This window comes from Plecotus auritus (assembly GCF_963455305.1).
Source record: "Plecotus auritus genome assembly, chromosome: 2".
Classification (NCBI taxonomy): Eukaryota; Metazoa; Chordata; class Mammalia; order Chiroptera; family Vespertilionidae; genus Plecotus; species Plecotus auritus.
Genome location: NC_137771.1, coordinates 64,211,581 through 64,228,954, shown reverse-complemented (window position 1 = coordinate 64,228,954; position 17,374 = coordinate 64,211,581). Strand labels below are relative to the sequence as shown.

General features: G+C 41.2%; 1 protein-coding gene across 3 annotated transcripts in view; it reads left to right on the top strand.

Annotated features, from left to right (window-relative positions):
- TTLL7 (tubulin tyrosine ligase like 7) overlaps positions 1-17,374 on the top strand; it is a 145,026-nt gene that overhangs the window by 114,802 nt on the left and 12,850 nt on the right. For 2 of the 3 annotated variants that reach the window (XM_080656222.1, XM_080656223.1), the window contains 2 exons: positions 3,727-3,887; positions 12,338-12,511. In XM_080656222.1, the coding sequence (XP_080512348.1) occupies positions 3,727-3,887; positions 12,338-12,511 (335 nt within the window). The remainder of the gene's footprint in view (positions 1-3,726; positions 3,888-12,337; positions 12,512-17,374) is intronic. The other variant, XM_080656224.1, reaches the window with a different exon arrangement.

Sequence of the window (17,374 nt, the reverse complement as noted above, 5' to 3'; positions counted from 1 at the left end):
TTCCAAGTATTACTTAACTGGAGGTGAATTTGAATCTTAGAAGAGACCATTTGATTCTCTTCTAGGGTGGTATTCCATTGTGTAAATGTACCACAGCTTTTTTATCCACTCATCTACTGATGGGCACTAGAGCTGCTTCCAAATCTTGGCTATTGTAAGCAGTACTGCAATGAACATAGGGGTGGATCTATTTTTGAATCAGTGTTTTGCATTTCTTTGGATAAATTCCCAGAAGTGGAACTGCTGGGTCATAAGGCAGTTCCATTTTTAATTTTTTGAGGTAAATTGCTTTCCACAATGGCTGCACCAGTCTGCAGTCCCACCAGCAGTACACTAGGGTTCTCTTTGCTCCACATCCTTGCCAACACTTGCTGTTTATTGATTTATTGATGATAGCCATTCTGACACGTGTGAGGTGATATCTCCTTGTGGTTTTAAATTTGCATTTTTTCTGATGATTAGTGATGTTGAACATCTTTTCATATGCCTACTGGCCATTTGTATGTCCTCTTTGGAGAAGTGTCTCTTCAGGACCTTTGCCCATTTTTTAAATTGGATTGTTGTTTTTCTGGTGTTGAGTGTATATGTTTTTTATAAATTTTGGATATTAACTCCTTATCAGCTGTATCCCTGGCGAATATGTTCTCCCTTTCAGTGGGTTGTCTTTTCAAAGATTTTGTCTGTGCAAAACCTTTTTTATTTTAATGTAGTCCCATTTGTTTATTTTTTCTTTTGCTTCCCTTGCCCGAGGTGATAGATCAGAAAAAATATTGCTACGAGAGATGTACTGCCTCTGTTTTCTTCTAGGATATTTATGGTTTTGAGTCTAACATTTAAGTCTTTAATCCATTCTGAGTTTATTCTTAGGTATGGTGTAAGAAGGTGGTCTGTTTTATTTTTCTTTTTCCTTGTTTTGCACTTATCTGTCAATTTTCCCAACCTATTTATTGAATAAACTTTGTTTACCCCATTATATGTTTTTGGCTCCTTTGTCAATTATTAATTGACCATAAAGAGATGAGTTGATTTCTGGGCTCTCTGTTCTGTTCCATTACTCTGTATGTCTGTTTTCTATGCCAGTAGCATGCTGTTTTGATTACTATGGCCTTGTAGTATAGTTTGGTATTAGGTAACATGATTCTTGTAACAGTTCTTTTTCAAGGTTGCTGTGGCTATTCAGAGTATGTTGTGGTTTCATATAAATTTTTAGAATATTTGTTCTAGATTGCTTTGGGTAGTATGGACTTTTTAATGGTGTTAACTCTTCCTACCCATGAACATGGTATATGTTTCCACTTATTTGTATCTCCTTCAGTTTTCTTCTTCAGCGTCTTGTAATTTTCTGAGTACAGATCCTTTACATCCTTGGTTAAATTTATTCTTAGTTTTCTTTTCTTAGTTCTCCTTTCTGATAGTTCATTGTTGGTATATTAAAATGCAACTGATTTCTGGGTATTTAATTTGTATCCTGCTGCTTTACTGTGTTCATTTATCAGTTCTAGTAATTTTTTTGGTGAAATCTTTAGGGTTCTTTATATTCTGTATTATGTCATCTGCAAATAATGACAGTTTTACATTTTCTTTTCCAACTTGGATGCCTTTTATTTCTTCTTCTTGTCTGATTGCTATGGCTAGGTCTACTAGTACTAAGTTGAATAAAAGTGCTAAAAGTGGACATCCCTGTCTTGTTCCTGATCTTAAGGAAAATACTTGTAGTTTTTGCCCAGTGAGTATGATGTTGGCTGTGAGTTTGTCATGTAGTGACTTGATTATATTGAAGTATGTTCCCTGTATTCCCACTTTGCTGAGAGTTTTTATCATAAAAGTGTGCTGAATTTTATCAAATGCTTTTTCTGAATCTATTGATATGATCATGTGGTTTTTAATCTTTCAATTTGTTTATGTGGTGTATCACGTTTATTGACTTGTGAATATTGTACCAACCTTGCATCCCCGGAATAAATCCCACTTGATTGTGGTGTATGTTCTTTTTGATGTGTTACTGAATCCAGTTTGCTAATATTTTGTTGAGGATTTTAGCATCTATGTTTATCAGGGATATTAGCATCTATGTTTATCAGGGATATTAGCCTATAATTTTCTTTCTTTGTAGTGTCTTTGTCTAGTTTTGGAATTAGGATAATCCTGGCTTCATAAAAGGAGCTTGGGAGTCTTCCCTCCTCTTGGATTTCCTTGAAATAGTTTGAAAAGGATAGGTGTTCTTCTTTGAATGTTTGGTAAAATTAACTAGTGAAGCCATCCAGTCAAGAACTTTCGTTTGTTGGGAGTTTTTTAATTACTGCTTTAATTTCACTATTGTAATCTGTCTGTCCTCTGTCCAGATTCTCTGATTCATCCTGAGTCAGTTTTGGAAGATTGTAGGTTTCTAGCAATTTATCTATTTGGTCCAGATTGTCCAATTTGTTGTCATATAGTTGTGGTAATATTTTCTTACAATCCTTTACATTTCTTTTGTGTCAGTTGTTACTTCTCCCCTTTCATTTCTGATTTTATTTATTTGGGTCTTCTCTCCTTTTTTCTTGATGAGTCTGGTTAAAGGTTTGCCAATCTTGTTTATCTTTTCAAAGAAGCAGATCTTGATTTCACTAATCTTTTGTATTGTTTTTTTAGACTTTATTTTGATTTTTTCTGCTCTGATCTTTATTATTTCCTTCCTTCTACTCACTTTGGGCTTTTTTTTTTTTTTTCAAGTTCCTCTAACTGTAAAGTTAGATTATTTATTTGAGATTTTTCTTGTTTCTTGAGATAGACCTGTAATGCTATGATTTTCCCTCTTAGGACCACTTTCACTGTGTCCTATAGATTTTGGGTTGTTGTGTTCTCATTTGTATTTGTTTCATGGTGTCTTTTGATTTCTCCCTTGATATTATTGTTAACCTATTCATTGTTTAGTAACATGTTATTTAGCCTCCATGTATTATGTTTCTTCAGATTTTTTTCTTGTGATTGATTTCTAGTTTTATACCATTATGGTCAGAGACGATGCTTGATATGATCTCAATCTTCTTAAATTTATTGAGACCTGTTTTTGTGTCCTAATATGTGGTCTCTCCTAGAAAATGTTCCACGTGCATTTGTAAAGAATGTATATTCTGCTGATTTGGGGTGAAAGGCTCTAAAGATACCAATTAAATCTATCTGATCAAGTGTGTCATTTAAGGCCACCATTTCCTTGTTGATTTTCTGTCTGGAAGATCTATTCATTGATGTCAATGGCATGTTATAATTAATTACTGCGACTGTATTACTGTCAATCTCTCCTTTTATGTCCATCAAGATTTGCTTTATATAGTTAGGTGTTCCTATGTTGGGTTTATAAATATTTACAAAGGTTATGTCCTCTTGTTGGATTAAATTTAATCTTCTTAACTACAGTGGTCTGACTTGCCATCTATGTCATATATGAAATTTCATGAATGCATTGATGTACTTGTGGACATTTTATTTTTATTTATTTATTTATTTATTTTGGTCTTTTAAAAAAATTTGTGGACTTTTTAATCTGTGCTTTTGTTCAGTTATGAGTGATTGTGTGTGTAATCTTTAAATTAAATATTTTACAAGCTTCCATATGTTGAAAGCATTTTTCCATATTACATTTATTTTCCAAATAAAATAAATAAATAAATTTTTTTATCTTTGACTTTAAGACACACACAAATACACCTAGATTTTGCAATATTTTGTTTTTTTTCCCCCCACTAGGTTTTGGACATAGTAAAAACAAGTATTCGCACAATTCTTCCACGCATCTGGAAGGTGACTGATGTCGATGAACTACATTTATATCGGATTTTTAACCGGGTTTTTAATCGCTTACTCTGGAGTCATGGCCAAGGACTATGGAACTGTTTCTGTGATTCAGGGTAAGTTCTAAGTTATCTTTTATTATTGTCATTTAAAATATTTTATGGTTAGTTATAGAAGTAGCTCAATAAAAAGACTGAATTTCTTTTTTTAAAATATATTTTTATTGATTTCAGAGAGGAAGGAGAAGGAGAGAGAGATAGAAACATCAATGATGAGAGAGAATCATTGATTGGCTGCCTATTGCATGCTCCCTACTGGGGATTGTGCCCACAACCTAGGCATATGCCTTGACTGGGAATCAAACATGACTCTTGGTTCATAGGTTGACACTCAACCACTGAGCCATACCAGCTGGGAAAAGATCAAATTTCTTTAAATCTCTTAAAATATTAATTTTTATTACTTGTGATTTTTAGTACTCAGCTATAATTTATAGCAGTTAAACTCACTTATTTGAGATGATTAATATGACACCACCACCCAACCAATCTGGATTCAGGATTCAGGGAAGAGAGGTGGTCTTAATGAAAATCTCAATATCTGTAAGGTTCTTCTACTGTTTCCTCTATGTAGCAAACTTCAAAAATTATGGCTCTATTTCTGCTCCTCTTCAGAATTTCAGTCCTGCCATACTTGTTATGACTCATTATCATTTTAGCCTTGTGATGATATCTAAAGCCAAACATTTTATACCACTCTTTTATTAATAAATGACTTCCCTTTTGGACCTCTCTTAATTCTATTGTGTGCTCCCAATCGTACAGGTTAAATATCTCAGGAACTCCTGCATCTTCCTTTCCTTCACTGTCTGTATCCAGTCATCTGCTAAATCCTGTTAGTTTTTCTGTCACATTCCCACTATGGCTGCTCTAGATTGTTTTTCGTTGTTTTTAACCATTATCAAGTACTTACTACTGTGTTAAATACTTCTGGAGATACAAAGTTGAATCTAACATGGATTTGGTCCTCAAGAAACTTTTAAAAAATGGTAATAGCTAACACCATACAACTTACTATGTGCCAGGCACTGTTCTAAACACTTTACATGTAGTAACTGATTAAATCCTCATAACTTGACTTTGAAAGAGGTTCTCTGATTATCTCTTTTATAAACAAGGAAACTGAGTCACAGTTAGTTGATAACGACCTAGTACACTGGGATTCAAACTCAGGGAGCCTGGCCCCAGGGTTCATGCTCTTAACCAATAATCTCTGCTGTCTGTAATAGACAAAATAAATATATATACAAAAGTAATGATTAGAAAAGGGATAAAGGATTTCAGAGAAGAGGAGCCTTTTTGGTAGAAGGTGGAATTAATAAATTTTTAGGCATTTTTTTCTCTCTATTTTTTTTTTTTTTTGGTCTCTTTTATCCTTCTTGCTCTCAGAGTCATTTCTTAAAATCTATAGTGATTTCCTTCATTTATCATTAAACTCTAGACTTCTTTTCTAGAGGTACAAGACTCTCTAATATGCTGCTTCTTTCTTATTTCTCCAGTATTCTCTATCATTACTCTCCTCTTGAACTCTGTTCTAGAAAAACAAACTCATTATTTTTTAAATATCTTAAAAATGTGTCCTTTTCTTCTTTTGAGCTGTTGGTATCTTTGAGTATCTGATTGGGCTGCTTTCTATAACTCTGTTTCTACATTATTTATACCCTATGTAAACACTCAGACTACATACTTCCTTTGTAAAACCTTAACTATCATAGTCTGAAATGATCTCTGAATGTCCTCCATTTAAATATTCTAGTCATCTAATACTGAATTATTTATAGCATTTACAGACTTTTTCTCACCACCATAATTATCCTCAACTGCCATTCACCAACATGGAGAATTCATAAGGTACTCTGAAATCTGAGAATAATCATAGCTATACATTATTTCCAGAGACTTAAGGGAGACATTCAAACTGCACTTTATGGCCCCTTAGAAGTTCTCTCAATGTGAATTCATAATTGGAATTTTTGTTTGTTTGTTGATCCATTGTTTGGAATGCCACATGTAAATCCAAGCTACTCTCCACCTTGGAAGGCAGTGAGAGAGTCTGCTACTGATATTGGAGTTGATGGCTTCAAGTCCATGACATAATATCCAATGCCAGACACTAAAGATGCTCATAAAGTGGTGGTTCTTTGCCGCTAGAGCTTCTTTCCCCTGAACTATTTTGGTGATACACTCTAACTTAATTCAGAATTCTTTTCTCCTGTTTCAGGCACAGTACTCTTCCCAATTTTCTCTGGTGGCATATATTACTGCTAGTAATGATAACGAGATTAATATTCATTGAAGGCTTACTAAATGCCTAACATTTTTTACATATTAAATATTGTTATAATCACCACAGTAATACTTTGAATAATATATTATTATTGTACAGACAAGGAAATTGAAGCATACAGAGAATATATAACTTGCCCAAGTTCTCGCAGTAACTAGATGAGCCTGGACTTAAATCCAAGTTGCCTGAGCCAAGCACTCAAGCTCTAAACTCTGTGCTTCATTAACTTCCCTCAAAGTAGCACTGCCAGTGGTTGCTAAGCACCAGGGCAGGTGGAGTGGGAGTAGCTTTGAATCCATCCTATCTAATAAAGAGGGAATATGCTAATTGACCATCATTCCTCACAAAGATGGCTGCACCCACAGCTGTGGCCAAGTTCCCATAAGGAGCCTTAACAAGCAATTAGCAGGGACCTGAGACTACACCCTCCTCTCCCCTTGGGGCTTGACAGGGAACCTCAGGCCATGTTCTCCACCCAGCAGGGCTTGACAGGGGACCTCAGACCGCACCCACCCCCAGCACCAGGCCAGGGTACCTGAGGCTGTGACCCCCTGCCTGGCTGGGCTTCACAGGGGACCTCAGGCTGTGCCCCCCACCCAGTGGGGCTTGATGGGGGATCTCAAGGTGCACCCCCAGTGCTTGTTGGGGGAACTCAGGCCATGCCCCCACCCAGCGGGGTTTGACGGGGGACCTGAGGCTGTGTCCCCCCTCCCGGTACTGGGCCGGGGGACCTGAGGCTGCACCCCCCTACCTGGTGGGGCTTGACGGAAGACCTCAAGGCACACCCCCGCCCTGGTCTGGGCTGGGGGCCTCAGGCCACACCCCCCGGCCTGCCACTGGGCCAGGGGACCTGAGACTACGCCCCCTGCCAAGCAGAGCTTGCAAGGGTGGGACTGGCTGGGTCTGGATCTAGCCCAATGGGGGGCGGGCAGCCGGGTCTGGGTCTCACGCAATTTTGAGGTGCATGTGGGTGGGCAGGGACTTGACTCTGGGTGCCATGGTGTGCCCCAGACTCTGACAGGAGGAAGGTTTTCATATACATTTTACTAATTTTCTTTCATCTCTGACACTTCTTTATAGAGAAAGGGCAAATAGCAATATTAAATTATTTCCTCTAATTAATCCCCTTTCAATGTGCATGAATTTTGTGCACCGGGTCACTAGTTTCTTTATAAACTTGGTGGTTTGTAGAGGTGAGTTTAATACTAGATTTTATTTTGCAGCTTTAAAAATGAGTTTCTTAGGGTTCCTCAATTTTATGAAACCATGTGGTGGTGTGTGTGTTCGATTTTCAGTTTGGACCCAGAATAGTTCTTATCTTTAGATCATATCGAGTCAACATATACTCCTTTAACTTTGGCCTAACAGCCTAGTAGTCAGGGTAACACTGTACTCTTAGTTCAGTTCTGAAGGAAAGATTTTAATAAAGCACACAGCTATCTTTCACAGTTAGATGTAAAATCTTGGAAAAATATAATCCGAATAACTCTGCGTCAACTTGATTACTGCCTCCATCTGTCAACACCTTAATAATGAAACAATAAATAAACCATTCCTTTTCCACATCCAGAAATATTAAAGAATATGTTAGATCTTTGTGGTAGGTTTCTCTAGAATTGGCGTAGAGGTTTTACTGATTCATCAAACAGAGAACATACTCATCCCTCTCTCTTGCTCTTGCAGGCTGCTGAAGTCCATGCTTAGTGACTTTTTTTTTCCCACATGCAGCTGCCTGGGAATGTTATATTGCTCCACATTCTGAATGTGTTCTCTCCAAGGAGATAGCTCTTGGAATTATTCACTATGTTTTACTGGGATAGCGGAAGTTTAGGTTTTGTTGAGACTCCAACAAGGCCTGCGCACTTAGAAAGGCTGGCCAATTGAAGTAACATTTCAGGTGAGATTTGCAGGAAGAGGAAGAAAGGAGCTGGCCAGGTAGAGCAAAGAGGAGAATGCAGGGGCTAGTGTGGGGAAGGAATGCTTTGTTTGGAAAAGATCTCTCTCCTCTCAAAACCCTGGTATGTAAATGCCAAAGAGGAGAATCTGGTGTGGACCCTTTAGCCAAAGGCATTTTCCTGTGGAAGTTTTTCAAGGAGAAGCTTCCCTTTTAGCATCTTAAGGCAAGATAAAATTGTAAGGAATATTCTAAGGTAGTCTACTTCTAGGCTAAATTATATGACTACTTGAAAATGTACCCATAACATGTAGACTACTTAAAATTATGTGAATCTTACTGTTCTCTTGTCACTTTCATTTCGATGTGTTGTTGGTAGTACTTTTCAGCTCATTACTCTTTCTGTTGCTGATTATCTAATTGGTATAGTCCAGATTTTTTTTTTAACCTTTTCTTTTCCCTGATTATACTTAACTTTGGGCCACTCATCCATCCATTAGGATTTCTACCAGAGAAGGTAGAAGTCAGTTTCACTTTTCAAATAACTGCTTTATTAAATATTTTGATGAGAAAAGACATAAAAATTATTGCATTACTGGATTATAGGAAGTTTTTCAAGTCTCTGACTCTCATTAATAACCCCCCCCCCTTTGTTGCTAGAGATATTCAGTATTCTGTATCTTATTGATATACTATTTCGTGGCCTGGTGCATGAAATTTGTGCACCTGGGGTGGTCCCTCAGCCAGGCCTGAACCCTCTCCAATCTGGGACCCCTTGGGGGATATCTGACTGCTGGTGGGATCGGGCCTGAACCGGCAGTCGGACATCCCTCTTGCAATCCGGGACTGCTGGCTCCTAACCGCTCACCTGCCTGCCTGCTTGATCGCTCCTAACCACTCTGCCTTCTGGCCTTCTCGCCCCCTAATGCCCCCCCACTGGCCTTCTCTCCCTCAACTGCCCCCCCTTGCTGACCTGATCGCCCCCAACTTACCCCCCTGCCAGCCTGCTTGTCCCCAACTGCCCCCCCTGCCAGCCTGCTTGTCCCCAACTGCCCTCCCTGCCGGCCTGCTCATACCCAAACTGCCCCCCCTGCCGGCCTGATCGCCCCCACCTGCCCTTCCCTCCTGGCCTGATTGCTCCTAACTACCTCTGCCTTGGCCCCACCACTATGGTTTTGTCTGGAAAGTCTCCTGGTCTAATTAGCATATTACCCTTTTATTAGTATAGATTACTAACAAAAGTCATTTTATTTCATATTTCTCTGAGGGTGAGGGTGTGCCAGAAAGAACTTTTTAACCATTTTCTTTTTTAAAATATACTTTATTGATTTTTACAGAGAGGAGGGCAGAGGGATAGAGAGTTAGAAACATCGAGAGAGAAACATTGATCAGCTGTCTCCTGCACACCCCCCACCGGGGATGTGCCCGCAACCAAGGTACATGCCCTTGACTGGAATTGAACCTGGGACCCTTCAGTCCACAGGCTGACGCTCTATCCACTGAGCCAAACTGGTTAGGGCTAATTTTTCTTTTTAAACTCATGAATTTTGGGTCTCCCATTTCCTTGGAATGTAGATTCAGAAAGCAGGTAGATAAAACCCTGGGTTCGTTGATAAAGGCACTGGTATTTTTATTTATTTCTACATCTTTCACCTTCTTATAAATTTTGTGTTGGCATTGAAAGCTAAGAGATACTGAAGTGTCATAGGAGCATTTCACATTTCCTTAGCTCTGCCAGGTGGTGGGTAGGAGGTGGGGTCTCAGCTTGAAGGATTGGTTTCCTTTGTGCAGAAGGGGTGCCATTAGCCTACTGCCAAATGAAGCATGTCCTGTTCATTTGCTTTTTTCTTCATGAGGGGTTCTGGCCTGCTAGCACTTAAATATAAAGAATAGAGTAGAATGTGGTCTTTGGCCAGTGGGGGGTGAACATACACACCAAAAAATAGGTAAAGGACCTTGATTCATATGCGTGTTTTAAATATTTAAGGAAGCATGAGAGAATGAGAAGCCAAAGATGCTCATATTGTAACTAACATATTATTCAGAATGTGACATCAAATTAGAGTGTTATAGAAGAAGCTCTTTTTAACTTTCTTCCATTTTATTTGTTCTTACCTTGCCTGTATATGCTCCAAGTCAGGTAGAGAAAAATTACCATGATGTAAGTGACCTGATAGTGAATCTAATCAAATAGCTCCAAAGGATCAAAATATAAGTATATCCAAATGGACAGGGACATTGGTGGGGGAGGCTGACTTGTAGAAATAACCAGAATCTCAATGGAGAGGAAAGTGCTAGGCAGACTGTGAGAACACAGTATACTTTCTGTGTGTATTTACATTTACATGAAATTCTTATTTCTCTGGGCTCAGACATGTAGGGTCTGCTAGATTGACTTATTAATTATAAATGTATTCCCTAATTATATGATGTTCTCTGATATTTTTTAATAAAATTTAGTAAATTGGATATATATGTACATACATATAAACATTTATAAACATATCTAGTTTTTCTTATATTTAGTAATAAATTAAAATTTATTTTTAGAGTTAATTTAACTAGCATATTATTAGCATCTTATTGTTTAGTCTGGAACATCTCAGAAATGGCAGAAAATTTATTCCTTTTAATCTACTCATTTGTAAGAAAACCTGCCATTCACTGATGACATGTTGTCTTTTTGTGGCCACATTTCTCCTGAAAAACAACAACAACAAAAAAACATACAGTAGCCTTTCTAACAAAAAATACCTTTCTGAGTTTCTAAAGCATTTTTAAAAATTCCAAAGATAATCAAATATACAAAGAAGATTGAAAATGGAGTCTTTGAATTTCCCATTGGGAAGTATATTTCTTAAGAAAAATATTTTCCTTAATATATTTTTCCCTTTTGAAAATCTACTCTTTTCTCTCTCTGACTGTTAAGTGAAGTAGTTTATGTAAAATGAGACAAACCATTAACCAGTCTCAAACTGAACTTTGCCCTTGAGGCTTGAAAAGAGTTTCATTTACACTAAGGAAAAAAGTTCTCTCTCTTTTTCTCCCTCTCTGGTGGTGATGATGGTGGTGGTGGGGTGATGAATGATGAGTTATATTCTTATTTGGGCCATGGCAGTAAACTTAGAAATTATAAGTACACACACACACACACACACACACACACACACACACACACACATACACACTTGAAGTTTACCAAGAATGTGAGCACTCACTACTGCCTGCTTTGGTATAAGCTGAGTGAGCTAAAGTAGTGAGGTCCCCTACCTTTGGAATTGCATAAGGCAATACTTGTTGGGATAACATTACTTCTAAAGTACAGAAAGTGTACTCTGGGAATATCATGGACATAATTACATCTGAAAGTGTTTTGATTATCCTAAGTGATTAACCTAAATTCTACTACTGCAAAGAAGTCACAAATATCTTTTAACTCCTTTTGTGGGATTATTATTAACTAGAGGCCCCATGCACGGATTTGTGCACGGGTGGAGTCCCTCAGCCTGGCTTGCGCCCTCTTGCAATCTGGGACTGCCAGGTTTTGGCCTGATCCCTGCAGGTGGCCTGTGGGGATCGGGCCGAAACCCAGCAGTCCGACATCCCCCCAGGGATGTAGCCGTGCCAAAGCAGCAGGCGGCCAGGGAGGAGCCCCAGCCGGGGCTGGGCGCAGCTCTGCTGCCGCTCATCCTGGCCCAGCTGTGCCTGCCACCAGCACTGCCGCCGCCACCGCCACCACTGCTGCCCAGTAGCTGCGCTTGCCAGCCGTGAGCCTGGCTTCTGGCTGAGCAGTGCTCACATTGTGGGAGTGCACTGACCACCAGGGGGCAGCTCCTGCATTGAGCATCTGCCCCTTGGTGGTCAGTGCGCATCATAGTGACCAGTCAACCGGTTGTTACGGTCATTCGGTCATAACAGTAGCTTAGGCTTTTATATATATGTAGATGTAAAGGTAAATATAGCTTCCTAGAAAACCTAAATTCCTGGAATACCTAATTTTTGAGAAATTAGCTCAGTATTTTACAAACACTTGATTTGTAGAGTAACTCAATTTTTTAGGTAGTGTTAAAAAAACCATCCTTTTACTTACCCACTGTTGGCAGCAGTAGAGTCTTAAAAGACACATAGTCTATGGATTCTATGTTGTTTTTTTAATATAATGATTAATTTCCAAATATATATTTATTTTATACCTTTCAACTGTCTGCCGTCACTTCAAATGTGTGAGTTTCTATTGTTTCTTATTGCTTTGTTGCTAGGTAAGTAATGTAGCTGGTTGCCATTTTTAGCAGCGTCATGAGGTCATGTCTGTTTCCATGCCAACAGATCCTCTTGGGAGAGTATTTTCAGTAAAAGCCCGGAGGTGGTGACTCCTTTGCAGCTCCAGTGTTGCCAGCGCCTGGTTGAACTATGTAAACAGTGCCTGCTTCTGGTTTACAAATATGCAACAGAGACAAGAGGATCACTCTCAGGCATTGGCACCGACTGGGGTAATTCCAGGTACTTGTATATGTTTCATAGACTATGCGTTTTATACAAAGTGAAGTCACAAGGCAGTTTGAAATTGAAAATCTTTTTGTTTATATGGCTAGGGAAAAAGCTAAAGACTGAAAATTCATACATACTATAGTCTGCAAAATACTTTTAATTTGCACAATCTTTACCTTTAAAGGACCAAACAAACCTGAAGGGGTTAGAAATAAACTACATGGAAATGAGAATATTTGGTTTACATGGTTTTGCTTTCAAAAGCTAAGTAAGAACAATGAAAAATGGGAATAAAATTAACTCTCCCCCCAATAGGGATACTTTACCATTTAAACTTAAGCCTAATAGTTGAGAAAATGCCTTTAGTTTTTAGTTTAATTTTTACTATTTAGTATGACTCTACTACTCCCTTCATCATAATAAGTGGGACTTCTAGGAATATATCCTAAGAAACCTGAAACACCAATGAGAAAGAATGTATGCACCCCTATGTTCATAGAAGCACAATTTATAATACATAAGATCTGGAAACAGACCAAGTGCCATTATAGATGGGTGGGTAAAAAAGCTGAGGTACATTTATACCATGAATACTATGCAGCAGTAAAAAAGAAGGACCTCTTACCCTTTGAGACAGCATGGAGGGACCTGGAAAGTATCATGCTAAGTGAATAACTCAGAGAAAGACAAGTATCACATGATTTCACTCATATATGGAATCTAATTAACAAAATAAAGTGATGAATGGAGTGGATCTAGAGACATGGAACCATAGCACAGAGTGCAGAATCTTGAAGGGAAGGCAGGGCAGAGTAAGTGGGTCGCGGGGGAGGTAATCAAACAAAGATCTTATATGCATATATGCATAACCCATGAACACAGACAGTGGGGTGGTGAAGACCTGGGGCAGGAGATGGGGTTGGGCTGGAGGAGGTCAATGGGGGGGAAAAGGGGACATGCATAATACTTTCAAGATTAAAGATTTAAAAAATAAAAGTTTCAGAAAAACACAAAAAAACAGAAAAGCACATAAATCAATGGGATATAAATTTGATAAACTCTGTTTAAAACTTGAATTTTTATAAATGTTATCCTGTTAAAATAGGTAGTTTTCAAACACATAAAAATAATGTTATTAAGCTGCGAAACATACAGAGTAAATAAGAAATACATTTTTGCACCACAAGACAATCATAGTTCCCATTAGAATTAAAGAAGAATATGACTTTATTTTTAGTACTAGAGGCCCAGTGCACGAATTCATACACCAGTGGGGTCCCTCGGCCTGGCCTGCGGAATGGGGCCTAAACCATCCCCCAAGGGGTCCCAGATTGTGAGAGGGCACAGGCCAGGCTGAGGGACCCCACCGGTGCACGGTCGGGGCCACAGAGGGACACGGGAGGTTGGCCAGCCAAGGAGGGAATGCGGGAGGGCTCCAGGGCATGTCTGGCCCATCTCGCTCGGTCCCGATCGGCGGGACCCCAGTAGCAAGCTAACCTACCAGTCGGAGCGTCTGCCCCCTGATGGTTAGTGCACATCATGGTGACTGGTTGACTGTCTGCCCCCTGGTGGTCAGTGTATGTCATGGCGACTGGTCGACCGGTCGACTGTCTGCCCCCTGGTGGTCAGTGCACGTCATAGGGAGCGGTTAAGTGGCCTTTGCATATCATTAGCATATCACGCTTTTGATTGGTTGAACGGCCGACCAGACGACTGGACACTTAGCATATTAGGCTTTTATTATATAGGATATGTAAGTTGTAGTCCTATTCAGGATAGAAAAGAGTACACCACGACTTTGAAAAACTAAGTGATTTTTTAATTGATTTTTAGAGAGAGAGGAAGGGAGAGAGAGACAGATGTGAGAGCAACATCAATTGGCTGTCTCTTACACACCCCTTACCAGGGATGGAGCCTATAACCCAGGTATGTGCCCTGAGTAGGAATTGAACTGGCAACCCTTCAGTGCACAGAATGATGCCCAACTAACTAAGTCACACCAGTCAGGGTTATATTTGCCTAATTTAATCTGTAAAATTAAGAGAGAAGAAAATAGAGCTAACATAATTAAGGTCTATGACTATTTTTTCTTGACCACAGATCTGTAGGATATTTCTGAATAATCTTTAAAGAGTATATGATACCCATTCTATGGAAGAGAGTGGCCTTCAACCTTGGTCTCAGTAAAGCAATAATTGAATAGACACATCAAGTGAAAGCCATTTCTCAGAGTTAGACTCATAACTAAACAAAAGGAACTGATAAATAAACCCAGATGGTTATATATATACTAGAGGCCCGGTGAATGAAATTCATGCACGGGGTTGTGGGGGTGTCCCTCAGCCCAGCCTGCACCCTCTCCAATCTGGGATCCCTCTCACAATCCAGGAATGCTGGCTCCCAACTGCTTTCCTGCCTGCCTTCCTGATTGCCCCTAACACTTCTGCCTGCCAGCTTGATCACCCCCTAACCACTCCCCTGCCAGCCTGATTGATGCCTAACTGCTCCCCTGCCAGCCTGATTGCCCCTAACTGCTCTTCCCTGCAGTCCTGGTCACCCATAACTGCCCTCCCCTGCAGGCCTGGGTCCCCCCCAACTGCCCTTCCCTGCAGGCCTGGTCGCCTCCAACTTCCCTCCTCTGCCAGCCTGGTCACCCCTAACTGTCCTCCTCTGCAGGCTTGATCGCCCCCAACTGCCCTCCCTTGCAGGCCTGGTCCCTCCCAACTGCCCTCCCCTGCTGGCCATGTTGTGGTGGCCATCTTGTGTACACATGGGGGGCAGGATCTTTGACCACATGGGGGCAGCCATCTTGTGTCTTGGAGTGATGGTCAATCTGCATATTACTCTTTTATTAGATAGGATAGAGGCCTGGTGCATAGGTGGGGGATAGCTGGTTTGCCCTGAAGGGTGTCCCGGATCAGGGTGGGGGTTCCCTTGGGGCATGGGGCAGCCTGGGCGAGGGGCCTGTGGTGGTTTGCAGGCCAGCCATGCCCCCCGGCGACCCAAGCTGAGGTCTTGGTATCTGGGATTTATTTATCTTCTATAATTGAAACTTTGTAGCCTGAATGGAGCCAAGCCTCCTGCTTGCTCCGTGGCTGCCGCCATATTTGTTGGGATTTATTTATCTTCTATAATTGAAACTTTGTAGCCTGGAGTGGAGACCTGGGCCGGCCAGGGTTTGTGGAAAGCTTGACTTCCTCCATTGCCAGGGACACCCAAGCCTCCCTCCTGCTCTCTCCGTGGCCGGAGCCATCTTGGTTGGGTTAATTTGCATACTTGCTCCTGATTGGCTGGTGGGTGTGGCTTGTAGGTGTGATGGAGTGATGGTTAATTTGCATATTACTCTTTTATTAGATAGGATATATACTACAGGCCCAGTGCACAGATTCGTGCACCAGTGGGATCCCTTGGCCTGGCCTGTGCCTTCTCGCAATCCGGGACCCCAGGCCAAGGGACCCCACTGGTGCACAAATCCATGCACCCGGCCTCTAGTATGCATATAAGATCTTTAGTTAATCTCTTCCTGCCCTCCCCACTCTCCCCTTCCCTCTGAGATTCATCAGTCTGTTCCATGTTTCCATCCCTGTGCATTGAACGTCTGCTCCCTGATGGTTAGTGTGCATCATAGCTACTGGTTGAATGGTCAAACTGTCGCTTAAGCTTTTATATATAATCCTATATAATAAAAGGCTAATATGCAAATCGACTGAATAACAGAACGACCAGTCGCTATGAGGCACACTGACCACCGGAGGGCAGATGCTCAACACAGAAGCTGTCCCCTGGTGGTCAGTGCACTCCCACAGGGGGAATTCCGCTCAGCCAGAAGCCCTGAGCTGGGCTCATGGTTGGTGAGCACAGCAGCAGTGTTGGGAGCCTCCCCCACCTCCATGATAATGCTAAGGATGTCCATCAGTTGGACAACCCTGAGTGCAAGAGGTGCAGGCCACACTGAGGGACTCTCACCCCTCGAGTGCAGAATTTCATGCACTGGGCCTCTAGTATATATATAAAAGCCTAAGTGACTGGCCTACCAGCCGACCGGCCAGTAGCTATGATGCACACTGAACACTAGGGGGTAGACACTCAACACAGGAGCTGCCAAGCTGCAATTACTTGGCAGCAGCGGTTCTTGGGTGATGCACCTGGAACCAGAGAAAAGGGAGCCCAATTCTGGGGTGCATCACCCTCTCGCAATCCAGGACCCCTCGGGGGATGTTGGAGAGCTGGTTTCAGCCTGATCCCCACAGGGGAGGCTGAGGGACCCCACCGGTGCACAAATCCATGCACCGGGCCTCTAGTATATATCTATACTAATAAAAGGGTAATATGCTAATTAGACTGGGAGACCTTCTGGGAGACCTTTTAGACATTCTTTCGGACAAAGCCATGGTGGCGGGGCTGAGGCAGAGGTGGTTAGGGGTGAGCAGGCCAGTGGGGTGGGGGAGGCAGTTGGGAGCGATCAAGCCAGCGGGGAGGGCAATTAGGGGTGATCAGACCAGAAGGGGGGACAGTTGGGGGCAATCAGGCCGGCAGGCAGAGTGGTTAGGGGTAATCAGGCAGGCAGGCAGGTGAGCGGTTAGGAGCCAGCAGTCCCGGATTGCGAGAAGGGTCCCAGATTGGAGAGGGTGCAGGCAGGCTGAGGGACACCCCCTCCCCAATGCACGAATTTCGTGCACCAGGCCACTAGTATACACACACACACACACACACACACACACACGATACTAGAATTTTTGGGATCAGCTCAGTATTTTGCCATAACTAGACTTACTTGGGAAGCTTTGGGATCTTCAAACACTTTCCAACCTCAACATCTCTGTGTTTCTCTATCTCATGTACTGAGCATCCATATAAGCTCATATCAGAATGAGG